The sequence below is a fragment of the Neoarius graeffei genome, chromosome 19 (genome assembly GCF_027579695.1).
Source record: "Neoarius graeffei isolate fNeoGra1 chromosome 19, fNeoGra1.pri, whole genome shotgun sequence".
NCBI lineage: Eukaryota > Metazoa > Chordata > Actinopteri > Siluriformes > Ariidae > Neoarius > Neoarius graeffei.
Window position 1 is genome coordinate 32,187,058 of NC_083587.1, and position 27,050 is coordinate 32,214,107.

A 27,050-nucleotide genomic window follows, 5' to 3' on the forward strand; every position below is an offset into this window, starting at 1 on the left:
TTTTCTAATGTGGTTGTTGGGTTGAAAACTTATTTGTAGTCAGTAATGGATTATAAAATATAGATATTTTTGTAGCCCTGTGATGACCTGGCGACTTGTCCAGGGTGTACCCCGCCTTTTGCCCGTAGTCAGCTGGGATGGGCTCCAGCTTGCCTGCGACCCTGTAGAAGGATAAAGCAGCTAGAGATAATGAGATGAATGAGAGATGAGATATTTTTGTAGCCCTGTGATGACCTGGCGACTTGTCCAGGGTGTACCCCGCCTTTTGCCCGTAGTCAGCTGGGATAGACTCCAGCTTGCCTGCGACCCTGTAGAAGGATAAAGCGGCTAGAGATAATGAGATGAGATGAGATATTTTTGTCAATGGAAAAAGCTGAATCTTGTTATTTGCTAAAATCCAGGAGTTTCTGAGGACATCAAGACATATGGCCCCTTATTTTAATTCAAGCTGTGTATATATTGTAAAAAAGGTATCACAGCAAAAGCATATTAAAAATGGTTGTTTCAACATTTAAATTAGTAGTTGCTAGATGTTTTGAAATATCAACCCTTAGCAAAAAGTAGTATACTTAAAGTTCATTTTATTAAGTATGTTTCAGTATAAGTATAGCAAGTATACTACAGACCATGTACTTTTAGTGTACTAGAAAGTATACAAATTTAATACTTTTTCGGACTAAATTGGAACATTTCAAGTTTATAAAAGTATACTTTAAAGTTCATTTTAAGTTTGCAAAAGTACACTTTAAAGTATACAACAAGTACACTCATCTATATACTATCAATGTACTTGGTATATCCCTCTCGTATGCTTAAAGTATACCACAAGTACACTTATTGATATACTGCCATTGCACTAGTTATATACTTCGAGTCCCTATTTTTAGTTTATTATTGTATACTTTAAGTATACTGTTATATACGTTGGTTATTTCACTAGTTTACTTGTCATACTTTAAGTTTGCTTGGCATATTACTTGTAGCTTACTATTTATATACTGGAAATATACTCCTTAAAGTATTCTTAAAGTTTACTCATACTGTATGTACACAAGAGTGTGATGCATTTACAAAATCACAAGACAGAATGTTGAAAACAAGTTTGATATATTTTCAAACATTTCAAAAATAAAGACCTATGAAATCAAGTCCTTCCTTACTGGAGAAAATGAAAGGAAAAAGTGCACATATGCATGTAAAAATGTAAACATAATGGTCTCTTGATCAATAAAGTCAAAAGTTTTTCTGTTTTTGTGTATGATTTTAAGGTATATAAAGATAATGCAATTGAGCACACATACTATATACTGTAAAGTTTAAAACTCCAGCATTATATTATATTAATATATGAATTAAATGTTAAGCATGAGTCAATGACTTGACCTTATTATGCACTTGGAGCAAGATATACTAAGTATTAGTACTTTGTGGCAGAAAAACGTAAAAAGTATACTAAAGTATAAGTTTTAGTATTAAGTATAAGTCTTAGTATTAATGTACTTAGTCTTAGACTTTTGTTTATACTTTTCAGTATAAGCCAAGTAGTATACTTCACTATACTATTCTTAAGTCTATAAAACATAGTTTATAAAAAGTCAACTTCAAGTATACTTCTTCAGTTTTAGTAAAAAATAAGTATACTCATAGTACACTTGAATAAACTTATTTTTGCTAAGGGAAGCCTTGTACTTGAAATATTGTTATTTCAGATGAATTGATGAAATGTATTAAACATTTGATGTGAATATGCAAATCATATAACTATTAATATTATAAATTAGGGCTGGGCAAAACGATTATTTTTAAACGATTAATCTAGCGATTATTTTATCGATGCATCGATTAATCTAACGATTAATTTTTCAATTCGATTAATGATTATTTCCCCATTACTTCACTTATATAGCCATTTATACATGTTGATTTACATGTCTGAATGAAAAAAAAAAACACACAAATTCCTTAACATTGCAATGCATGTTTATTGCTCTTAAACTCAAAATTCCAAAATAAAATTCAAGTAAGAATATATAAGTGCAAAATTACGTATTCTGTGTCTGAGGTAGCATTCAATATAAAATAAAGAGGTCACCCAGAATACTTTCTTAGATACAGTAACTAATGTAAACTTGAGGGCTTTAAGCTAATACAGTAAGTATTTTTCCAACAACAACAAAAAAATAAAAACAAAAATAGCAGCAGTGGGAGCCAGCAGCTCGTCATGGTGTCCTTTCTGAACCAACAGAATTTAACATTTATGCTGAAAACATAGGTCTAGCTTACAGAAAATAGTGCACCTTAATTATTTATTCAGATGAAAATAACTTATGGGTTGTTTTACAATCAGGTTACAAAGTTTGTGTCACAAATTTGTCCAAAATTCAAATTGATTCAAACTGGTTCTTGTACCAGTTTTTAAGTGAAGGACAAGTTAAAGAACAGATAGGCATGTGTAATAGTTTGTATTATAACAAGATTAAGTGTAGCTTTAAGCAGGGCTGGGAGAAACTAATGAAGTGATTCTTGGAGAGGACTTTTTTTTTTTTTTGACAATTCAGAATCCACTACTTCCATAGTGCTTTTAAATACAAGGCTGTAAGCTTTGTGTTAGTTGTCTCTAATATTTATGTCCCAATATCTTGACCACATTTTAGGATGAAAATAATCATTTTAGATATGTTATTTTATATTGGAAAATTAGCTGTCTCGGAGAGGACATTTTTTGACACAATTACATACTAACTTGATCAAAATAGTCTGAAAACTGACTGGCATTCAACATTAAAACTTAACTATGTTTCCAATGATATGGAACCAAATATGTGTTTTATGGTATAAAGAATGATTTAAGTGCATCCCTTTTGGACCTACCTGTGGTCAAAAAAGCACTTTTTCTAAATGGCACGAGTAATTTTGCTAAATATGACATATATTGCCATACATTCACCAAAAATAACGTTATCACCAAATTTTTTTTGCATGGTAAATAGAGCTATCACAGGGCTACAATAAACAACCAAGTTTATTTAGTCAAGCCTTTTGATATTGAAGATAAGTGTTAAATGTGATTTTTAGCTTGCGTAACCTGATTGTAAAACAACCCTAATAGTAATACACTCTGCCACTCACCTTTGTTCTTAAACTCAAAATTCCAAAATACAATTCGAGTCTACAAGTACAAAATAATGCATTCTGATATCTAGCATTCAATAAAAAATAAAAAGGTCACCCAGAATACTTTCTTAGAGAAATTGAAAGAATAGCCTACAGTAACTAATGTAAATTTGGGGGCTTTTAGGCTAATACAGAAAGTGTTTTTCCAGCTTGCAGCCCACCATTTCCTCAACCAACAGAGTTTATGTTTAACACACAGGCCTAGCTTACTGAAAAAAGTGAGTCTTCATTCACATGCACATAACTTATACTCTGCCACTTTCCTTTCACCTTAAGAATACTGTGTGTGTGTGTGTGTGTGTGTGTCATTCAAGACTTTTGAAACAGACAAGGGGTATGAAGACTTACGCAAGCACAGCACAGCACTCACATTATGATTTACAGGAAATCAAAGTACTGACTTTGATGACAAGATGATGTGTGTGTCTGTTTTAATTGTAGATGTTTATATCAGTATGTTTAGTTTTATTTTAACTGCACATTGGAGCCTAGTCAAATGAAACTTCAATCTTCTGTGCTAACATGTATTGACTTTGACATGATAATCAGCTTTGAATGTTCTTTTTGTAAATGTAAAGATATCTTTTTATCCTTGGAAGTATAACCACATGTGATTAATTAAATGCTTTTTTGTCACAAACTACCGTGAGTCGCTGTCACTGTTTTATACTATTACTTACTCGGGCAGTGCATTTGTTATTATGCTATGATGTGAGTTTACATTTGTTATTATGCTATGATGTGAGTGCATTAGGTTTTTGAGGTGGATGAAGTATTTCTGAAGTTTTTTAAAGCTGTTTATTTAACTTTAGCTTCCCCTACGGCCCTATCACATGTAAAAATATTTTCACTAAAAATTGGAAATAAATTGTATGGTTATTTGTCCTAAGGCCGCAGTTATCCATAAGTATGCAGTGTTAGGCTTCTCACAGCATAGGAATTTCAGCATGCATCCTGTCTTACAGTCTGTAGTATACTGAAATATTTTCGCCAAGCTATGCGTATTTTTTTAAAACATAAAATGATTATTCATCATTAATATCATAAATACATACTTCCGTTTGTTTTTTTTATATAACAAACCAAACAGTTTGAATATCGATTGAAATTTGAGGAAGTTACGGTCATCTGAAAAGTACATATCGCTACCATGTAAATCTATGCTCTGAAGAGCCACTCGCTGGTGCCGCCATCTTTGTTTTGGGTCCGACGCATCGGCACGCAAATGATACGTCGACGTAATTTTTGCGTCGACGTCATCGATGACGTCGACGCATTGCCCCAGATCTATTATAATAAGGGTTGTTTTACAATCAGGGTACGCAAGCTAAAAATCACATTTAACACTTATTATCTTCAATATCAAAAGGCTTGACTAAATAAACTTGGTTGGTTATTGTAGCCCTGTGATAGCTCTATTTACCATGCAAAAAAAAAATGGTGATAACGTTATTTTTGGTGAATGTATGGCAATATGTGTCATATTTAGCAAAATTACTCGTGTCATTTAGAAAAAGTGCTTTTTTGACCACAGGTAGCTCCAAAAGGGATGCACTTAAATCATTCTTTATACCATAAAACACATATTTGGTTCCATATCACTGGAAACATAGTTAAGTTTTAATGTTGAAAGTAAGTTTTCAGACTATTTTGATCAAATTAGTATGTAATTGTGTAAAAAAAAAAAAAAAGTCCTCTCTGAGACAGCTAATTTTTCAATATAAAATAACATATCTAAAATGATTATTTTCATGGGGCGGCACGGTGGTGTAGTCGCTGTCGCCTCACAGCAAGAAGGTCCTGGGTTCGAGCCCCGTGGCCGGCGAGGGCCTTTCTGTGCGGAGTTTGCATGTTGTCCGCGTGGGTTTCCTCCGGGTGCTCCAGTTTCCCCCACAGTCCAAAGACATGCAGGTTAGGTTAACTGGTGACTCTAAATTGACCGTAGGTGTGAATGTGAGTGTGAATGGTTGTCTGTGTCTATGTGTCAGCCCTGTGATGACCTGGCGACTTGTCCAGGGTGTACCCCGCCTTTCGCCCGTAGTCAGCTGGGATAGGCTCCAGCTTGCCTGCGACCCTGTAGAAGGATAAAGCAGCAGCTAGAGATAATGAGATGAGATGAGATTATTTTCATCCTAAAATGTGGTCAAGATATTGGGACATAAATATTAGAGACAACTAACACAAAGCTTACAGCCTTATATTTAAAAGCACTATGGAAGTAGTGGATTCTGAATTGTCAAAAAAAAAAAAACCCGTCCTCTCTGAGAATCACTTCATTTGTTTCTCTCAGCCCTGCTTAAAGCTACACTTAATCTTCTTTATCTTATACCAGATTACACAAAACTACCATACACACATGTCAAAAAATTACCTGAAATCTGTTCTTTAACTTGTCCTTCACTTAAAAACTGGTACAAGAACCAGTTTGAATCCATTTGAATTTTGAACCCCTGTGACACAAACTTTGTACCCTGATTGTAAAACAACCCATAAATGTTTGCATGAGAGACAACCATTTTAACTTGTAATTTAAATTTTTTTTCAGCCCTAAGGGGGGGGGGGATCATTTCCCTTTGTAGCTGCGCCATGCACTGACTCTGTCAGACTTTTCAGGTTTTTGAAAATGTTATACTTGCACCCATATACTCGTCTTTAGCTGCATATTATTTTTACTTTACAAGATAGGCATCAAGTACATTTTACATTTTGGGCGGTTTTTGAACATATTTTGGGCTGGAAAACGTCAGCAGTATCTGGCAACCCTGACTACAACTCCCATGAGCACTTTGTGACTCACAGCAGTGTGAAGCAGGGAAACGCTATGTGTAAAAAGGAAATGAATACAATACTTATTATTACTCCTACAATAAGATCACTTTTATTACAACAAATAATAAAATGGCCATTAATGTTCTGGGCATTTTTATTGAAATAAAAATATCTCCATAAACACGCGTTTAGCTCTTAGTTTCAGATGTTTCCTGGGCTACTATTTTGAAGAGAGAGCTAGCTCTGGGTGTAATGGCGTTCTCAGTGTGTTTACAGTGACATGACGAGATTTGGCCTTTTTTATAAGAAACAAGAAGGATTTTATGCCTGTAGAATTCTTAAATAAGTGTTTTCCCCTTCTTTTTGTTTAAAATAAATTTTCAGCGAGGTGATAATTTCATGCTAGCGACGCTAAGTGCAGTAATTAGCCGAGGATTAGCAGCTGAGCTAAAGGACTTTGCTGGAATTGATGTGTAACATTAGTTATTACAAACAACAGCAGTTATAATGCTTTATTCACTCCTGTTCCGAGTTGGCAAACCATCATATTGTGTACAGATATTAAACCGTGTCAATGCTACACGTCCTTTATCAACTTTGTATCTGCATAATGCTGATTTAATTCGGTTAAATGAACCTGCCAGGGCTCAGTGGGCTTGTGGACACCATCATAGTGTTTTAGCTCAACTGAGAAACGTTCATATAGGAGCTGAGTGCAGAAATAAAGCTCAGGATGAACAGAGAGAGAAAGAGATATCAGTGTCCACTAGTCAGCCATCTTCTGGTCTCTCTGCTGCACAGAAAGGTACCAAAATCCCACCATACTAAACTGCAATCATTCCTGACCACTATCTAATCCAAAATGTCTGCATTTCTAACAGTGAAGCAGGCTGGAAGAGATTTCACGTATCTGATCGTGGTGCTTGTTGGACTTGGAGTTACAGGTGAAGTTAATGGCCGGTTAAAATAATCCTCCTCAATTTCATCGATGCATGTTATAAACCCCTTTGCTTCCTCACAGGAGGCCTTCTATATGTCATCTTCCAAGAACTGTTTTCGTCGTCAAGTCCGAGCAAAATCTACAGCAAGGCCTTTAACAAATGCAAGTCACACCCAGAGGTAGGTATGTCCACTATGGACAAATGTTCATGGACACCCTGACCATCATATCCCATTCCAGATTTCTTTATCTTCTTCGTCCCGTAGCCAGCAAGGGCTGTAGGGGCACCACTGATGACTTGGGAATTAGACTACGTTCAGACTGCACCCTGAAACGACCCATATCCGATTTTTTTGCCCATATGCGACCTGTATCCGATTTGTTATTGACAATCTGAACGACACAGATCCGATTTTTTTCACATGCGACCCAGGCCGCTTGGATATGTGGTCCTAATTCCGATGCATATCCGTTATTTTCACATGCGACTGCAGTCTGACCGGACAGGTCGCATTCATGCGACCTACACGTCATCAACAAGAGACAAACGTCACTATTCTGCGTTGGCTAATCCCGCCTCTTTGGTGGAAAACAACAATGGCTTTTTTTTTTGTTTACGTATTACGTAGATGTGCTTATTACGTGTCAATTTGCGCATGCGGGACACTTTTGGGTCGTTTTCCGTTCATATTGGAGATCGCATACAAGTCTCATATAATTGGTAATGTGAACGGCCTAACAAAAAAATCGGATTTCACAACAAATCGGATATGGGTCGTTTCAGGTTGCAGTCTGAACGTAGTGTTAAAGTGCATATCCTGGACCAATTCCGTTTTTTTTTTTTATATGAAAGTATGTGGAGCGACGGGCGGCACGGTGGTGTAGCGGTTAGCGCTGTCGCCTCACAGCAAGAAGGTCTGGGTTCGAGCCCTGTGGTCAGCGAGGGCCTTTCTGTGTGGAGTTTGCATGTTCTCCCCGTGTCCGCGTGGGTTTCCTCCGGGTGCTCTGGTTTCCCCCACAGTCCAAAGACATGCAGGTTAGGTTAACTGGTGACTCTAATGCCGCTTTTCCACTACAAACGCGGCTGAGCCGTGCCGTGCCGAGTCGAGCTGAGTCGGGCTGAGCGGGGCTGTTGGAGTTGCATTTCGACTACAACCGCGCTGAACCGTGCTGGCTGGAAGTGGGTGGACACATTGGGTGGAGTTAGCGAAAGTGGGTGGACGTCACGTGATGTCGTTAAGCAGCGCAAACAGTGACATCAGTGACAGTGGCGGAACAAGTCAGAGCCGGGGCGGGGCAAATGACCGGGCCCTTTATTAAAGCTTATCATAACATCATTTTAGGCTACAAAATGTCCGCAACTGCGGTGTTTACCAATTTCAACACTACCGGGTGCAACTATGTTATTTAGTAAATCAAGTCCTTCAAACGAACATGTAACTCAGAAACAAAAAACATTAGGATACTGTACATGGCTCATAATAAAACATCAATAGCCTATACTGCGCACATTATTTGAAGGGCATACGAATGAGCGCTCAGAGTGGTGACAGGAAGAGTCAGAAATAAAAGGAGGGCGGTGCAAACCTCACTGAATGCACTGTGTTTACCAATTTCAACACTCCGGGGTGCAACTATGTTATTTTGTACATTAAGTCCTTCAAACGAGCATGTAACTCAGAAACAAAAAAACATTCGGCGACATACTGTACATGGCTCATAATAAAACATCAATAGCCTACTGCGCGCATTATTTGAAGGGCATACGGCGAGCCTTGCGCTCCGCGAACTCGTCCACGATGCTCTGTATGTCACTGATTCAGTGAGCTTTTAAGCGGTAGTCTCACGACCCGAATAGTAAACAATAAACATGGAGGACATGGAGTCGTTAGTGTTGCTGGTCTTGGTGCTGTGGCTTGACAACGCCAACAGATACTGGCAAGAGCGTATAGATGAGGCGAGGCGCATAAGGCTTCAGAAATTCTCGTAATTATTCTTCTTCCGGGTTTGCGGTGTTTACAGATCCCAGCACGCTCGCGGGGCGTGTGTGGGCATGTGAGGACACTCCTCCTCACCAATCAGTGCACAGGGGAGTGTCTGCTCACGCCCCCAACCTCAGTCAGCACGGTTTGGCTCGCTTCAGCCCTACCCCAAAACGGTGCGAGTTTTAGGGGCTAAGCAGGGCTGAAACGAGCTGAGTCGTGCTGGTTTTTGGTAGTCGAAACGCGAGCTGTGTCGGGCCGAAGTGAGCTGAAGCGAGCTGAAGTGAGCTGAAAAAGGGTAGTGGAAAAGGGCCATAAATTGACCGTAGGTGTGAATGTGAGTGTGAATGGTTGTCTGTGTCTATGTGTTAGCCCTGTGATGACCTGGCGACTTGTCCAGGGTGTACCCCACCTTTCGCCCGTAGTCAGCTGGGATAGGCTCCAGCTTGCCTGCGACCCTGTAGAAGGATAAAGCGGCTAGAGATAATGAGATGAGATGAGATGTTACACTGGGCGAATATATTATATCGTAACATGGCCTGTGAAATGGGGGCCCGATGGGCATGACTTTAAAAATTCATAACTTGACCACCAATGGTCATAGCCCCGCCAAAATTTACAGGCACCTCCCTCTCCACGAGACCTTTCGAGCAAGCCCAGGCTTGGCCCGATCCAACATCGGGAGCGAGCGCGGATCACAGAATGCTTTAGCACAAGCCCTAGCTCCAGCTGCTTGTGCGCAGGAATTTAAAAATTCATCACTCCGCCACCGAAGGTCCGAGTCCCGCCAAACTTTACAAGCGCCTCCTTCTCCCCGAATGGCATACTAAATAAGACAGTAATAAGATGGATTCTCAGTTATAAAAATGTGCCTGGAAATAGCTGAAGAGCCGTCTCCAGGCATCTAAAGCCCTTCAGCTTCCAGGGCCCTAAGGTGGGCTCTGGACCCCTGGCCACATTGTTCTGGGCCTTTGGCCCGTCATTCGGACAGGCTGAAATTTGGACGGACAGACAACATTTCCAATTTGTCTGTCCTGTGACAGTCTGCTTATTTCCCACACTGAAAGTTGAATATGAGGCAATGTATAACCTGAGGCAGAGTGTTTAAAACGAAGCAGCATATTTATAATATGTGCAAGAACATCAGCATATGATTTTATTCTTCACTGTCTGTGGGTTACAGGTTATTGGAGTTTTTGGTGAGCCCATTAAAGGTTACGGAGAGACCACACGCCGTAGACGGAGACAGCACGTTAGGTATAAGACTTGCACCTTAATACAGTATTTATAGTTAGGTTTGACGATGTGTGTGTGTATCAGATCAATTTACTTGCCTCAGTATTTGACTTATCAAGTAATGGATATTTTGAGGATTTGAAAATCTTTTTGATGAGAAAGAAAGCATGCAGAGTATGAAACACTTGGGGGCATGCTGTTAAAGGAACCTCGCCTGTAGCATGGTTGAATGCTCAAATCTGATTGGACAGAAGGTGTACATTATTTTTGTATAACAACTCAGAACGTTCCAGCTGTAGCAAATGATAGTTTAATATTAATGCACTCATTCTAAGGGCTGGAATATACTTGACACTCAGGACGCTTCCACGCACGCTTCATGGCTGCCATGTGTTCCCTGTGTTCTTTTGACGCGTCCTCTGAGCATGCGGTCAGAAATTAATGCGACGCGTGCACGAGTTGCAGTACAAGCAAAAGTTGGGGTGGCAGTGTATTCAGGTTTTGGTACGTGATGTCAGCATCATTGTTTACTTGTCTGAAGTTATCGACATGGCTGAACGCTTCAATGAAGAGAAATTTTTATCTTTAATTTTAAAAGAATTTTTATCTTCAGCATCTTTCTTCCCTCGACTCACAACACAGCGAGACCGGACGTTGTTTTCTCACCGTGATTTCTCGCACTGCCACCTGTTGGAATCCTTCAGATTTACACAAAGTACGCGCACAAGCATAATCACCACACTGCTTGCGTAGCAGCAGTGTCTACAAGTGTACAAATCACGTAGTGTCAAATATATCCCAGCCCTAATGCATATCAGACACTCGCTGGCCATGCTGTGAAAATTGTGCACGCAGACGCTCATCTAAGTTTCTAAACCTGTCATTGCTTAACTCTTGAATAAAACCCCGATTCCAAAAAAGTTGGGACAAAGTACAAATTGTAAATAAAAACGGAATGCAATAATTTACAAATCTCAAAAGCTGATATTGTATTCACAATAGAACATAGACAACATATCAAATGTCGAAAGTGAGACATTTTGAAATTTCATGCCAAATATTGGCTCATTTGAAATTTCATGTCAGCAACACATCTCAAAAAAGTTGGGACAGGGGCAATAAGAGGCTGGAAAAGTTAAAGGTGCAAAAAAGGAACAGCTGGAGGACCAAACTGCAACTCATTAGGTCAATTGGCAATAGGTCATTAACATGACTGGGTATAAAAAGAGCATCTTGGAGTGGCAGCGGCTCTCAGAAGTAAAGATGGGAAGAGGATCACCAATCCCCCTAATTCTGCGCCGACAAATAGTGTTGCAATATCAGAAAGGAGTTCGACAGTGTAAAATTGCAAAGAGTTTGAACATATCATCATCTACAGTGCATAATATCATCAAAAGATTCAGAGAATCTGGAAGAATCTCTGTGCGTAAGGGTCAAGGCCGGAAAACCATATTGGGTGCCCGTGATCTTCGGGCCCTTAGACGGAACTGCATCACATACAGGCATGCTTCTGTATTGGAAATCACAAAATGGGTTCAGGAATATTTCCAGAGAACATTATCTGTGAACACAATTCACCGTGCCATCAGCCGTTGGCAGCTAAAACTCTATAGTTCAAAGAAGAAGCCGTATCTAAACATGATCCAGAAGCGCGGACGTCTTCTCTGGGCCAAGGCTCATTTAAAATGGACTGTGGCAAAGTGGAAAACTGTTCTGTGGTCAGACGAATCAAAATGTGAAGTTCTTTATGGAAATCAGGGACGCCGTGTCATTCGGACTAAAGAGGAGAAGGACGACCCAAGTTGTTATCAGCACTCAGTTCAGAAGCCTGCATCTCTGATGGTATGGGGTTGCATTAGTGCGTGTGGCATGGGCAGCTTACACATCTGGAAAGACACCATCAATGCTGAAAGGTATATCCAGGTTCTAGAGCAACATATGCTCCCGTCCAGACGACGTCTCTTTCAGGGAAGACCTTGCATTTTCCAACATGACAATGCCAAACCACATACTGCATCAATTACAGCATCATGGCTGCGTAGAAGAAGGGTCCGGGTACTGAACTGGCCAGCCTGCAGTCCAGATCTTTCACCCATAGAAAACATTTGGCGCATCATAAAACGGAAGATACGACAAAAAAGACCTAAGACAGTTGAGCAACTAGAATCCTACATTAGACAAGAATGGGTTAACATTCCTATCCCTAAACTTGAGCAACTTGTCTCCTCAGTCCCCAGACGTTTACAGACTGTTGTAAAGAGAAAAGGGGATGTCTCACAGTGGTAAACATGGCCTTGTCCCAACTTTTTCGAGATGTGTTGTTGTCATGAAATTTAAAATCACCTAATTTTTCTCTTTAAATGATAAATTTTCTCAGTTTAAACATTTGATATGTCATCTATGTTCTATTCTGAATAAAATATGGAATTTTGAAACTTCCACATCATTGCATTCCGTTTTTATTTACAATTTGTACTTTATCCCAACTTTTTTGGAATCGGGGTTGTATTTTCTATCGTGAATACTATCATTGAAAAGCTTATAATCTCTGCTTTTCAAAGAAATGTATCTGGCTAAGCTCTGTTCAGTACTTTGGGCGTAACGGCAGGCTGAAGTTGGTACAACAGAGTACACTCTGCTCGCATGACGTCGGGAAACTGTCGGTGCTTTTTGAGTCACGGGAAAGCGGTCAGGCTCTCTCTCAGTCTCTTCTGATCGGTTTCCGACTGGATTACTCATGGATATCAATCAGATAACTTTTATAGGGATGTTCTGTAGCTCTTGCTGTTTCTGATGAAGTATTCAGCAAAAGTGTTCATCAGCTAGTTTTGATGTTCTGATTCACGGGAGTTTTCATAACTTTACCTACTTATTTTTTTTTTCAAACAAAACTGATTCCTGTAAATAAATAACTGTTTTAAAATATAACTGGCATTGTTTTGATGAAAAATATTGAGATCTTAGTGGTCGGAATGATATTTTTAAAAACCGGAAGTCAGTAACGTGAGTGTCAATTTCAGTTCTATTAATTGGAATTATTCATTGGATGTGGCTCACACAATTTTTTTCAAGGTTTGCCTTGAAAGCTGTGAATATTAATCAAAATAATCATTTATATTCTTTAATATAAACACCAGTAGGCCCTACTTTTGAGAAATACAGAGGCCTACAGAGCACAAAGAGGGTATTAGAAATAATCTTTTATTACTTTTTTTATTGAGCGTACCGATTTAAAGTGCATATTCTGGACCAATTTCGTTTTTTTTCTATGAAAGTATGTCCCTTTACACACTCATCCAGAAGGGTAATTTTGCACAAGGCCATCTGTCTACAGCAGAAAAAAATAAAATAACAAAACGCATCTGGAAAAATCCCAAGGGAGTCTGGAGCCAGATTCGTGACGTCACCTGCGGAAGTGCCAGCAGGCTGCGAGAGCTTGCACGGTTTCAGTGCACAGCCTGTGTAGACCAAGCGCTCCCATTTCTCTCTCACTGTCCGGTCTTTTGGAAAACGATGAGCACTAATCCCATCATGATTGGTGTTGCTACACCCTCCTACGATACATCTGTTAACCATTTTAATAATTACGTGATAACGTTGAAGAAATTTGCAGAAAACCACCAGGTTGTTTTCTCATAAACAAACCAGCGCTGACGTAGGATTCAGAGGGAGGCGTCCCGCACGCAACGTCACGAAAATCAATGTTTGCCAGGAAATCCAAATGCCAAGTTTTTTCAGAGGCGGACCAATTCGCCTCAAATGGCTTGATTTCAACTGAATTTTTTTGGTATTGCACAAGGTAAAAAAATTGCAGAAAATGCAGAATGTTACAGATATTTGACCAAAGTTTAATATAAAATAGGAGAATTACAATGATCTTGCTCCTGAATTTACCCATGATATGCCCTTTAACGGTTTTACCTAATTAGCATAATTAATATGAATTAAATATTAATTTGCATTATTTGTTTTTACTAATTTTTCAAACTTTGTATTCAGTATACAACCATCTGCCAATTTCCATGTAAATATCTTGAAAAATAGAAAACTTATGAAGAAAAAACATTTGATCTCATTCGTTAATGAGGCCCATTTTGGACCATGTTATCCTCATACAGAATATTACATCAGTTTTCTAAAAATTAAGCCGTTTCTTCAATCTTTGATTTGTAATATCTCAAGAATGGATAAACATATTTTAATTCTGTAAAAAGTATGTTGTTCTGCATTCAGTTCTCAATTCATTGAGCAGTTTCAAGCAATTTGGACTGAATTTGAATTTTCACCTGATATGCCTATTTATAGGTTTTACAGTCAGAGCTAATATACATGGACTTGTATGGTGGATGCTCCACATAATCAAGGACTAATTATCTCATCTCATCTCATTATCTCTAGCCGCTTTATCCTGTTCTACAGGGTCGCAGGCAAGCTGGAGCCTATCCCAGCTGACTACGGGCGAAAGGCGGGGTACACCCTGGACAAGTCGCCAGGTCATCACAGGGCTGACACATAGACACAGACAACCATTCACACTCACATTCACACCTACGGTCAATTTAGAGTCACCAGTTAACCTAACCTGCATGTCTTTGGACTGTGGGGGAAACCGGAGCACCCGGAGGAAACCCACGTGGGCACGGGGAGAACATGCAAACTCCACACAGAAAGGCCCTCGCCGGCCACGGGGCTCGAACCCGGACCTTCTTGCTGTGGGGCAACAATGCTAACCACTACACCACCGTGCCACTCAGGACTAATAATAAACAGTTTAAAAAACAGCTTAGTTATGCATTCCCTATATTCTTGGTAAAATGACAAGCTGTGCTGTGTGTGTGTGTGTGAGAGAGAGAGAGAGAGATTCCCAACAATAAAAAATGCAGCTTGTCATGTTGCCAAGAAACTACAGTTTTCTGAAAGATTCAGTTTAAACTTAAAATTAAAGCTCTAAATCGGACTGTTACCAAGCCCCGACACTGGAGACTCCTTCCAAAAATACTAAATAAATCGCTCCTCACAGAAAGCTTTACCATACCAATGATTACACGTTTTTAATCAGTGTGTGATGTGAACAGCTTACAAATCCCTATGGATTAGTTGTGTTGTGAATCACAGCCGGAACTGCTATCAGAGCTGCTGTTATAGAAAATTAATCAAAATTTTGTGAACAGTCAAATTTGAGACTGCAGCAGTGCTGTGTCAGTAACAAAATAATAAAAAGTTAACCAGTCAGTAATATGGAAGAAATGAACTTGTGTAATTCCTGTGCTCTTTCTCTAGTCATGTTGAGTATATGAAAGACGGGCAGAAGCACATGAGGCTGAAATTCTATATCGAGGGTTCAGAGCCCGGACTGCGTGGCACCGTGCACTCAGAATCACAAGAGGTGACATTTTGATTCCTTAAGGTGGGGTTTACATTAGACCGTATCAGCGGATCATCAGATTAACATTTTTAAAACGATTAGTGTGCACACAGCAACGCCAATACACGATTCGCCTGCACACAGCAACACCAATACACGGATACGCTCGGCTCCGCAGGCATCCTGCGCTCCAAATCACTCCGCCCTGAACAGCGAGTGCCCTCTGGAGGGTGCGCACTCCGGCCCTGCGCAGCTCACAGAGTGAAGTGCACAACCAGTGATTCGGGACTGAGCCGCTGTGTGTGTGATCTCAGTGCATGTCGGGCATGTGCGTCACTTACCACTTGCAAGTGGAAGGATGGCAAGCCTAAAGACAATCATAACTACACAATGGGCAGTATTTGCATCAGTATTTGCAGTATTTTCATACTTTTATACTCTTTAATGAAAGGTGATACAAGGCGGAAGTCCGCGCCGTTTTTCAGCAGTCACGTCACATGACCAACGCCAGCGAATCAGGAAGGTGGATGTCACAGTGACGTTGTCCAATGACGACGCCAGCTAGAGCTCAGCACAGCGTATCCGCGTATTCTCAATGTTTACACAGCACCGGACCAGACACGATCTAGATTGAATACGTGGACCCTGGCAGATTCCCATTTCCCGGCGTTTCCAGGCGTTTTAATGTAAATGGACAGTGCATCCGCGAAGAAAACGAGACAGATACGGTCTAATGTAAACTTGGCCTAAGTCATGCTAAAAGCACACGCATACACTCACACATTGTGAATACACCCTCATTTGCTGATACTGTAATAAACAGGCCTCATTTGCCATTTTATCAGGCAGGTATACAGAACCAGCACCATAACACACTCTCGTGTCATTGTCACTGCTGTGCTGAGAATGTGTACTGTGTTTCTTCATTTCCCAGAATCCTGAAAGCGGAATATATGAATTCCGCTACATATTTGTGGAGGTAGAAACATATCCCAGGAGGACCATCGTCATCGAGGACAACAGATAAGAACTTTCTGGAGAATTTGTAAATCAGTTTATGGACACAACTGCTTCACTTGCAGCATTGCCAAAGCTGTTGAAAGATTAATTTTACACAAAGCTAAAATACTGAAAAACAAACTGAATTATGTGTATTGTTTTCTCATTCAGGTGCCAGAATTCAGCTGGTTTCGCTTTATGGTGCTTCTGTGATCCGATCACACTCAGCTACGTTTCAGCTGATTCAATTCAATTAAATGTAAGGAATGAATAGAAATTTTGGGACACGTTTAGAATCCATTTTGGATAACAAATCGATGTATAGCACTTGTAGGACATTTTGGTAATAAAATAATGTGTGCATTTGGATTTCTGAAGTCTGATGTGCTGTTCTTTGATATGAAATACTTCTTAAATCTCTGAACCCTCCAGCAGGGGGCGGTATTACAGAATCAATTCAATAAATAATAAAGCATGAAATTGAGAGATGTTTTGTTGCTGTATCAGTGGCATCTGGTCATCATTTAAATTCTAAACACATCTGGGATCATCAGTTTAACACAATTTATATATTTTTAAATCTTTATTTTCTTGTAGATTCCTCCTCTGTCTGCAAATAGATGTTTAAAATCGTGTGTTGTGGATTCTTTAGATGACAGATATTTAGAAACGAGGATTCCTGAATCAGGGCGGCACGGTGGTGTAGTGGTTAGCACTGTTGCCTCACAGCAAGAAGGTCCTGGGTTCGAGCCCAGCAGCCGGCGGGGGTCTTTCTGTGCGGAGTTTGCATGTTCTCCCCGTGTCCGCGTGGGTTTCCTCCGGGTGCTCCGGTTTCCCCCACAGTCCAAAGACATGCAGGTTAGGTTAACTGGTGACTCTAAATTGACCGTAGGTGTGAGTGTGAATGGTTGTCTCTATGTATCAGCCCTGTGATGACCTGGCGACTTGTCCAGGGTGTACCCCGCCTTTCGCCCGTAGTCAGCCGGGATAGGCTCCAGCTTGCCCCCGACCCTGTACAAGATAAGCGGCTAGAGATAATGGAATGGATTCCTGAATAATAAATACCTGTTTTGACAACTGTACAGTCTAATATAGGTTTTGGGACACAATATGTGCTTGAGGTTTTGAAAACCAGGAGATTAAATGTCTCATAACATTGCCAATTAATAAACTTTATATGCCCCATGTTACCCAATACTCCGTAACACTGCAATCCACCCACTTAACTGTGTATAAAATTTGTGGAATGGATGTGATTTATATCTTCAAAAAGTTTTTTAGGCCAGCCCATTCATGGGGTGTGTCTCAAATCGACCGGCACCACTATACACTACTGTTCAAAAGTTTGGGGTCACTTTGAAATGTCCTTATTTTTGAAAGAAAAGCACTGTTCTTTTCAATGAAGATCACTTTAAACTAAACTAATCAGAAATCCACTCTATACATTGCTAATGTGGTAAATGACTATTCTAGCTGCAAATGTGTGGTTTTTGGTGCAATATCTCCATAGGTGTATAGAGGCCCATTTCCAGCAACTCTCACTCCAGTGTTCTAATGGTACAATGTGTTTGCTCATTGCCTCAGAAGGCTAATGGATGATTAGAAAACCCTTGTACAATCATGTTAGCACAGCTGAAAACAGTTGAGCTCTTTAGAGAAGCTATAAAACTGACCTTCCTTTGAGCAGATTGAGTTTCTGGAGCATCACATTTGTGGGGTCGATTAAATGCTCAAAATGGCCAGAAAAATGTCTTGACTATATTTTCTATGCATTTTACAACTTATGGTGGTAAATAAAAGTGTGACTTTTCATGGAAAACACAAAATTGTCTGGGTGACCCCAAACTTTTGAACGGTAATGTATATAGATGGTTATGGAATGGAAAGAGGACTAAACATGCAGCACTAACACTTAGCACTTATGAGAAAACTGTCACATATAGACATATTACCTATTCATTCAAATAACATATGACAAGCTAGCAGCTAAGAAAACAATTTGGACAAAAAGATCGACTTGCCAGTTGGCTGGGGCCTTTCTGTGTGGGTTTCTTCCCACAGTCCAAAGACATCCGGATTCAGTCAACTGGCTTCTCTAAATTGCCCATACCCCACCTCTCCCCTGGAGTCAGCTGGGGTTGCATCCAGCTCACCTGGGACCTGCGATGGATAAGTGGCATAGAAAATGAATGAACGAACCATTGCTGCTTCTGTAGCATACTGTTTGTTGCACACTGTTAGAAATAGGGGTACAATATTGCTGCTTTTCCACTACCAACGCGGCTGAGCCGTGCCGTGCTGAGTTGGGCTGAGTCGAGCTGAGTGGGGCTGTTGAAGTTGCATTTCGACTACAACCGCGCTGAACCGTGCTGGCTGGAAGTGGGTGGACACACTGGGTGGAGTTGGCGAAAGTAGATGGACGTCAAGTGATGTCGTTAGGCGGCGCAAACAGTGACATCAGTGACCTTTTAAGCGGTAGTCTCACAACCCGGAGAGTAAACAATAAACATGGAGGACATGGAGTCGTTAGTGTTGCTGGTCTTGGTGCTGTGGCTTGTTGTCGACGACAACGGCAACAGATACTGGCAAGAGCGTATAGATGAGGCGAGGCGCATAAGGCTTCATAATTCTCGTAATTATTATTCTTCCGGGTTTACGGTGTTTACAGATCCCAGCGTGCTCGCGGGGCGTGTGTGGGCATGTGAGGACACTCCTCCTCACCAATCAGTGCACAGGGGAGTGTCTCCTCACGCCCCTAGCCCCACTCGGCTCGGTTTGGCTCGCTTCAGCCCCACTCCAAAACCGTGCGAGTTTTGGGGGCTGAGCAGGGCTGAAGCGAGCTGAGTTGTGCTGTTCTTAGATAGTCGAAACGCGAGCCGTGTCGGGCTGAAGTGAGCTGAAGCGAGCTGAAAAAGGGTAGTGGAAAAGGGCCATAGGAGTACGTTTCTGTCCCCCAAGGTACAATCTAGACTATTGCACCCCCTATGGCTCATTATTAGACCTCAAGGTAACTATGTGTACCTTTTAAGGGCCAAAAAGGTGCATATATGGCCCCAAGCAGTATACAAAGGGTACAAATAAGTACCTTCGAGAGTACTACCCCAGTGACAAGCCATTGTGCTCCTAAAGGTACAATAATGTATTTTATTTTCTGAGCATGCAGCTTGTTCCAATCGCGTGCATTTGTGTAAATAAAAATTGTTTAGCTGAAAGCATCTCATTAGATCAGAGACTATCTGCAGGGCTAAAGAAATTAGGGAATAATTGTCATCGATTTACTTACTTTATTTTCCCTCTTTGGTCTGATTAGCCTATCCGAGAGTTACAACTTTGTTGGAGGAGATTATGTTTTCACCTCTGTTTGTTTGTCTGTTCCAAACATAACTCAAAAAGTATACAGATTTTAATGATATTTTGAGGGAAGGTGAGCCATGGGCCAAGGAATAATCGATTAGGTTTTGATGCAAATCCAGGTATAAATGTGGAGCCACGAGGGTTTTTTGTTTTGTTTTTTTTGTCTGTTCCCAACATAACTCATAAAGTAGTGATGAAATTTGGTGCTCAAGTGATTTGATTTTGATGTTGATAATATTTGGCTTGGTGGAGGTATGCACTCTACCAAGTGCCTTCTTTCTTCTCAGCGGATCATCATGGGCCGCACATATATTTGATTTGGCATAGGTTTTTACACCAGGTGCTTTCCTGACGCAACCCTCCCAATCTGTCCAGGCCTGGCACCTGCCCTAAGTATACACTGGCTTGTACAACCCCAATGGCTGTATTTTACCAAATCTGTATGTCTTTGAACTGTGGTGGAAACCAGAGCACCCAGACATGGGGAGAACATCCAAACTCTGTGAGGTTCCAACCTGGAACCTTCTTGCTGTGAGGCGACAGTGCTAACCACTGCACCAAGTTCTCTTCTAGTTAATACTTGAATGACCACTCGAATACATGTGGGAACCTTCTCCAGTCCAGTCTGAATTGTGTTTAGAGATGGTACTAACTTGGGGCGGCATGGTGGTGTACTGATTATCACTGTCGTCTCACAGCAAGAAGGTCCTGGGTTCGAGCCCAGTGCCCAACGAGGGCCTTTCTGTGTGGAGTTTGCATGTTCTCGCTGTATCCTGGTTTTCCCCCACAGTCCAAAGACATGCAGGTTAGGCTCGTTGGTGGCTCTAAATTGACCATAGGTGTGAGTGTGAATGGTTGTCTCTATGTGTCAGCCCTGCAATAACCTGGCGACTTGTCCAGGGTGTACCCTGCCTCTCACCCATAGTCAGCTGGGATAGGTTCCAGCTTGCCTGCGACCCTGGAGAACAGGATAAGCGGTTACGGATGATGGATGGATGGGTGGGCAGCACGGTGGTGTAGTGGTTAGCGCTGTCGCCTCACAGCAAGAAGGTCCTGGGTTCGAGCCCAGCAGCCGGCTAGGGTCTTTCTGTGTGGAGTTTGCATGCTGTCTGCGTGGGTTTCCTCCGGGTGCTCCAAAGACATGCAGGTTAGGCTAATTAGTGGCTCTAAATCGACCGTAGGTGTGAATGTGAATGGTTGTTTAGAAGAAGAAGAAACCTTTGTCACTTCAAGGACAGTGAGATTTAACCCATTTGAAACAGTGAACACATGCACACACACCCAGAGCGCCCAGGGAGCAGTCAGGGGTTAGGTACCTTGCTCAAGGGCACTTCAGCCCAAGGCTGTTAACCTTGTTAACCTAACTACATGTCTTTGGACTGTGGGGGAAACCGGAGCACCCGGAGGAAACCCACACAGACACGGGGAGAACAAGCAAACTCCACACAGAAAAGCCCTCATCGGCTGCTGGGCTTGAACCCAGAACCTTCTTGCTGTGAGGCGACAGCACTAACCACTGCGCTGGCCATCCATCCATCCATAACCACTTATCCTGTTCTACAGGGTCGCAGGCAAGCTGGAGCCTATCCCAGCTGACTATGGGCAAGAGGTGGGGTACAGTGCTAACCACTACACCACCGTGCCATGCTGGTTGTTTGTCCGCCCTGTGATGACCTGGCGACTTGTCCAGGGTGTACCCCGTCTCTCACCCATAGTCAGCTGGGATAGGCTCCAGCTTGCCTGCGACCCTGTAGAACGGGATAAGCGGCTACAGATAATGGATGGATAATACTAACCCTTCTTAGACACTGAAACGCCCTAAAAATGGCTGACTCCTTAGTATGCACCCTAGGGTTATGACTGTGAAAGTGTTTTCAAAATTTCTACTTTCCTGATGTTGCATTTGGTGAACTTTTACTCATATATTACTTTTTTGAAGTTATTTTTATTGGGTCATGCAAAAACCTCCCGCACCCAACATCACCTCACTTTTGATAAATACATGTATATTAAATAAATAAATCATGATTATAAAATAAATTCATTGAAAGATGTGTAAAGTACTTTTATATAACAAATTGCTTAACAATTATTGTAATAATAATTATAATTGTTAATTAATACAAATTTAATAATTATTATTACAACAATTGTTAAGCAATTTATTGTTATATAAAAGTACTTTACACATCTTTCAATGAATTTATTTTATAATCATGATTTATTTATTTAATATACAACCCCGATTCCAAAAAAGCTGGGACAAAGTACACATTGTAAATAAAAACGGAATGCAATAATTTACTAATCTCAAAAACTGATATTGTATTCACAATAGAACATAGACAACATATCAAATGTCAAAAGTGAGTTATTTTGAAATTTCATGCCAAATATTGGCTCATTTGAAATTTCATGACAGCAACATCTCAAAAAAGTTGGGACAGGGGCAATAAGAGGCTGGAAAAGTTAAAGGTACAAAAAAGGAACAGCTGGAGGACCAAACTGCAACTCATTAGGTCAATTGGCAATAGGTCATTAACATGACTGGGTATAAAAAGAGCATCTTGGAGTGGCAGCGGCTCTCAGAAGTAAAGATGGGAAGAGGATCACCAATCCCCCTAATTCTGCACCGACAAATAGTGGAGCAATATCAGAAAGGAGTTCGACAGTGTAAAATTGCAAAGAGTTTGAACATATCATCTACAGTGCATAATATCATCAAAAGATTCAGAGAATCTGGAAGAATCTCTGTGCGTAAGGGTCAAGGCCGGAAAACCATACTGGGTGCCCGTGATCTTCGGGTCCTTAGACAGCACTGCATCACATACAGGCATGCTTCTGTATTGGAAATCACAAAATGGGCTCAGGAATATTTCCAGAGAACATTATCGATGAACACAATTCACCGTGCCATCCGCCGTTGCCAACTAAAACTCTGTAGTTCAAAGAAGAAGCCGTATCTAAACATGATCCAGAAGCGCAGACGTCTTCTCTGGGCCAAGGCTCATTTAAAATGGACTGTGGCAAAGTGGAAAACTGTTCTGTGGTCAGATGAATCAAAATTTGAAGTTCTTTATGCAAATCACGGACGCCATGTCATTCGGACTAAAGAGGAGAAGGACGACCCAAGTTGTTATCAGTGCTCAGTTCAGAAGCCTGCATCTCTGATGGTATGGGGTTGCATTAGTGCGTGTGGCATGGGCAGCTTACACATCTGGAAAGACACCATCAATGCTGAAAGGTATATCCAGGTTCTAGAGCAACATATGCTCCCATCCAGACGACGTCTCTTTCAGGGAAGACCTTGCATTTTCCAACATGACAATGCCAAACCACATACTGCATCAATTACAGCATCATGGCTGCATAGAAGAAGGGTCCGGGTACTGAACTGGCCAGCCTGCAGTCCAGATCTTTCACCCATAGAAAACATTTGGCGCATCATAAAACGGAAGATACGACAAAAAAGACCTAAGACAGTTGAGCAACTAGAATCCTACATTAGACAAGAATGGGTTAACATTCCTATCCCTAAACTTGAGCAACTTGTCTCCTCAGTCCCCAGACGTTTACAGACTGTTGTAAAGAGAAAAGGGGATGTCTCACAGTGGTAAACATGGCCTTGTCCCAACTTTTTTGAGATGTGGTGTTGTCATGAAATTTAAAATCACCTAATTTTTCTCTTTAAATGATACATTTTCTCAGTTTAAACATTTGATACGCCATCTATGTTCTATTCTGAATAAAATATGGAATTTTGAAACTTCCACATCATTGCATTCCGTTTTTATTTACAATTTGTACTTTGTCCCAACTTTTTTGGAATCGGGGTTGTACATGTATTTCTCAAAAGTGAGGTGATGTTGGGTGCGGGAGGTTTTTGCATGACCCAATAAAAATAACTTCAAAAAAGTAATACATGAGTAAAAGTTCACCAAATGCAACATCAGGAAAGTAGAAATTTTGAAAACACTTCCACAGTCCTAACCCTAATGCACCCTACATGAAGAAGATGTTGATTTGAGACGCGCCCTTGGTACTGAGGGGTTTTTGTTCCGGAAGCTGAGTGAGCCAGGCACAGAGATGTATTAATGTAAGCACCTTTAAAGACAGCTAAATAAACTGAGCTCCGTGATAGTGTCTCGGAAATTATACAGAGCTTTTTAAAAAAAAAAAAAAAAAAAACTTTAGTTTCTCATTTTTGAAGGACAACAGTGTTGTTTTTCGATACAATTATTAAACGCGGTGTGTTTAGCCATTAAACCCGAGCCACATTCCTCGGTTTGTTGGAAAATAAACAAACGCGATGCTAACGGCTAATGGACTGTAGATAACAAGCAACGCGGCGCGAGGTGAGTCGCTTTTACAATTCAGTAAACAAGTTCTCTCAGGTTTTTATTTATAATTATCTGCGAAAATAAATCGGAATTACTGGATTAAAATGTCTTGGGTTGCTAACAGAATTTGGTCGCAAAAACGGAAGACTGCTACTGTAAAGCTAAGCGGCTAAGCTAACCCTGATAGCCAATATCATATAATCATAGATTAGCTAATGCTAACTACAACGACATACAGGATTACTGATGAGTTGTTTGGGTTCTTTCTTTCTTTCTTTTGTAATCTTCGATGTGTTTTAAGAATCAGATGTAACTCCACGTTCCTTAAGATTAAAGAGTCTTCATTCGTCTCGATTTTCATATTTTGTAAATTTGAACATTATTTGCATTTGTAAATTAGATTTCAACATGTACTCCATGGAAGATTGTTATTTTAAAAGATTTTAGTGCTTTTCTGCCCGAACACACAACATTCAGGTTATCAGAGGATCTCGAATCATGTTTTCCTTACGTGGGCTTTGGGGACTTCCAGTGTGTCACGAAGCAGAGGTGTGGGTTTATGAGTGCAAAGTTCATGAAAATTGTAATAGTTAATAAAACAAAGGGTTGTTTTACAATCAGGGTACAAAGTTTGTGTCGCAGGGGTCCAAAATTCAAATCGATTCAAACTGGTTCTTGTACCAGTTTTTAAGTGAAGGGCAAGTTAAAGAACAGATTTCAGGTAATTTTTTGACGTGTGTATGGTAGTTTTGTGTAATCTGCTACAAGATGGGAGAAACAAATGAAGTGATTCTCAGAGAGGACATGTGTTTTTTTTTTTTTTGACAATTCAGAATCCACTACTTCCATAGTGCTTTTAAATATAAGGCTGTAAGCTTTGTGTTAGTTGTCTCTAATATTTATGTCCCAATATCTTGACCACATTTTAGGATGAAAATAATCATTTTAGATATGTTATTTTATATTGAAAAATTAGCCGTCTCGGAGAGGACTTTTTTTTTTTTTAACACAATTACATACTAATTTGATCAAAATAGTCTGAAAACTTACTGGCATTCAACACTAAAACTTAACTATGTTTCCAATGATATGGAACCAAATATGTGTTTTATGGTATAAAGAATGATTTAAGTGCATCCCTTTTGGAGCTACCTGTGGTCAAAAAGCACTTATTCTAAATAACGCGAGTAATTTTGCTAAATATGACACATATTGCCATACATTCACCAAAAATAACGTTATCACCAAATTTTTTTTGCATGGTAAATAGAGCTATCACAGGGCTACAATAAACAACCAAGTTTATTTAGTCAAGCCTTTTGATATTGAAGATAATAAGTGTTAAATGTGATTTTTAGCTTGCGTACCCTGATTGTAAAACAACCATTCCCTACAACTCCATGTAGGGAAGCCATGACGTAAAGGTCAGAGAAACAGTTTTGGAACCAGGAGGTCACTGGTTCGATTCCCTGGACCTGCTGAAGTGCCGCTTGGACCCCCGAACTACTTCCTGGATCTGTTGTATGATCATGTACAGTGGGGCAAAAAAGTATTTAGTCAGTCACCAATTATGCAAGTTCTCCCACTTAAAAAGATGAGAGAGGCCTGTAATTTATCATAGGTCTACCTCAACTATGAGAGACAAAATGAGAAAAAAAAATTCCAGAAAATCACATTGTCTGATTTTTAAAGAATTTATTTGCAAATTATGGTGGAAAATAAATATTTGGTCAATAACAAAAGTTCATCTCAATACTTTGTTATATACCCTTTGTTGGCAATGACAGAGGTCAAACATTTTCTGTAAGTCTTCACAAGGTTTTCACACACTGTTGCTGGTATTTTGGCCCATTCCTCCATGCAGATCTCCTCTAGAGCAGTGATGTTTTGGGGCTGTCGCTGGGCAACACGGACTTTCAACTCCCTCCAAAGATTTTCTCTGGGGTTGAGATCTGGAGACTGGCTAGGCCATTCCAGGACCTTGAAATGCTTCTTACGAAGCCACTCCTTCGTTGCCCGGGCGGTGTGTTTGGGATCATTGTCATGCTGAAAGACCCAGCCACATTTCATCTTCAATGCCCTTGCTGATGGAAGGAGGTTTTCACTCAAAATCTCACGATACATGGCCCCATTCATTCTTTCCTTTACACGGATCAGTCGTCCTGGTCCCTTTGCAGAAAAACAGCCCCAAAGCATGATGTTTCCACCCCCATGCTTCACAGTAGGTATGGTGTTCTTTGGATGCAACTCAGCATTCTTTCTCCTCCAAACACAACAAGTTGAGTTTTTACCAAAAAGTTCTATTTTGGTTTCATCTGACCATATGGCATTCTCCCAATCCTCTTCTGGATCATCCAAATGCTCTCTAGCAAACTTCAGACGGGCCTGGACATGTACTGGCTTAAGCAGGGGGACACGTCTGGCACTGCAGGATTTGAGTCCCTGGCGGTGTAGTGTGTTACTGATGGTAGCCTTTGTTACTTTGGTCCCAGCTCTCTGCAGGTTATTCACTAGGTCCCCCTGTGTGGTTCTGGGATTTTTGCTCACCGTTCTTGTGATCATTTTGACCCCACGGGGTGAGATCTTGCGTGGAGCCCCAGATTGAGGGAGATTATCAGTGGTCTTGTATGTCTTCCATTTTCTAATAATTGCTCCCACAGTTGATTTCTTCACACCAAGCTGCTTACCTATTGCAGATTCAGTCTTCCCAGCCTGGTGCAGGTCTACAATTTTGTTTCTGGTGTCCTTTGACAGCTCTTTGGTCTTGGCCATAGTGGAGTTTGGAGTGTGACTGTTTGAGGTTGTGGACAGGTGTCTTTTATACTGATAACGAGTTCAAACAGGTGCCATTAATACAGGTAACGAGTGGAGGACAGAGGAGCCTCTTAAAG

At 40.6% G+C, this 27,050-nt stretch overlaps 2 protein-coding genes across 4 annotated transcripts in view; both read left to right on the forward strand.

The window, feature by feature from the left end:
- Positions 1-6,179: 6,179 nt before the first annotated feature.
- On the forward strand, positions 6,180-16,834 carry timm21 (translocase of inner mitochondrial membrane 21). The gene is made up of 6 exons (XM_060899992.1): positions 6,180-6,748; positions 6,825-6,887; positions 6,965-7,062; positions 10,049-10,122; positions 15,382-15,487; positions 16,401-16,834. The coding sequence occupies exons 1-6, from the start codon at positions 6,451-6,453 to the stop codon at positions 16,491-16,493; spliced, it is 732 nt and encodes a 243-aa protein (XP_060755975.1). The 5' UTR covers positions 6,180-6,450; the 3' UTR covers positions 16,494-16,834.
- The window catches only part of si:dkey-118j18.2 (uncharacterized), a 50,908-nt gene continuing 40,366 nt past the window's right edge, over positions 16,509-27,050 (forward strand). For 2 of the 3 annotated variants that reach the window (XM_060899993.1, XM_060899995.1), the window contains exon 1: positions 23,877-24,174. The gene's annotated coding sequence lies outside the window, so the exon portion shown is untranslated. Of the gene's footprint in view, positions 16,725-23,876; positions 24,175-27,050 lie in introns of those variants that run through there. The other variant, XM_060899994.1, reaches the window with a different exon arrangement.

Bases quoted from the DNA above. Each gene is read 5' to 3' on its own strand.
- timm21 (XM_060899992.1), top strand. From the start codon at position 6,451: ATGCTTTATTCACTCCTGTTCCGAGTTGGCAAACCATCATATTGTGTA. The intron at 7,063-10,048 runs GTAGGTATGTCC...TGTGGGTTACAG, and splicing joins AATGCAAGTCACACCCAGAG to GTTATTGGAGTTTTTGGTGA. The intron at 15,488-16,400 runs GTGACATTTTGA...TTCATTTCCCAG, and splicing joins TGCACTCAGAATCACAAGAG to AATCCTGAAAGCGGAATATA.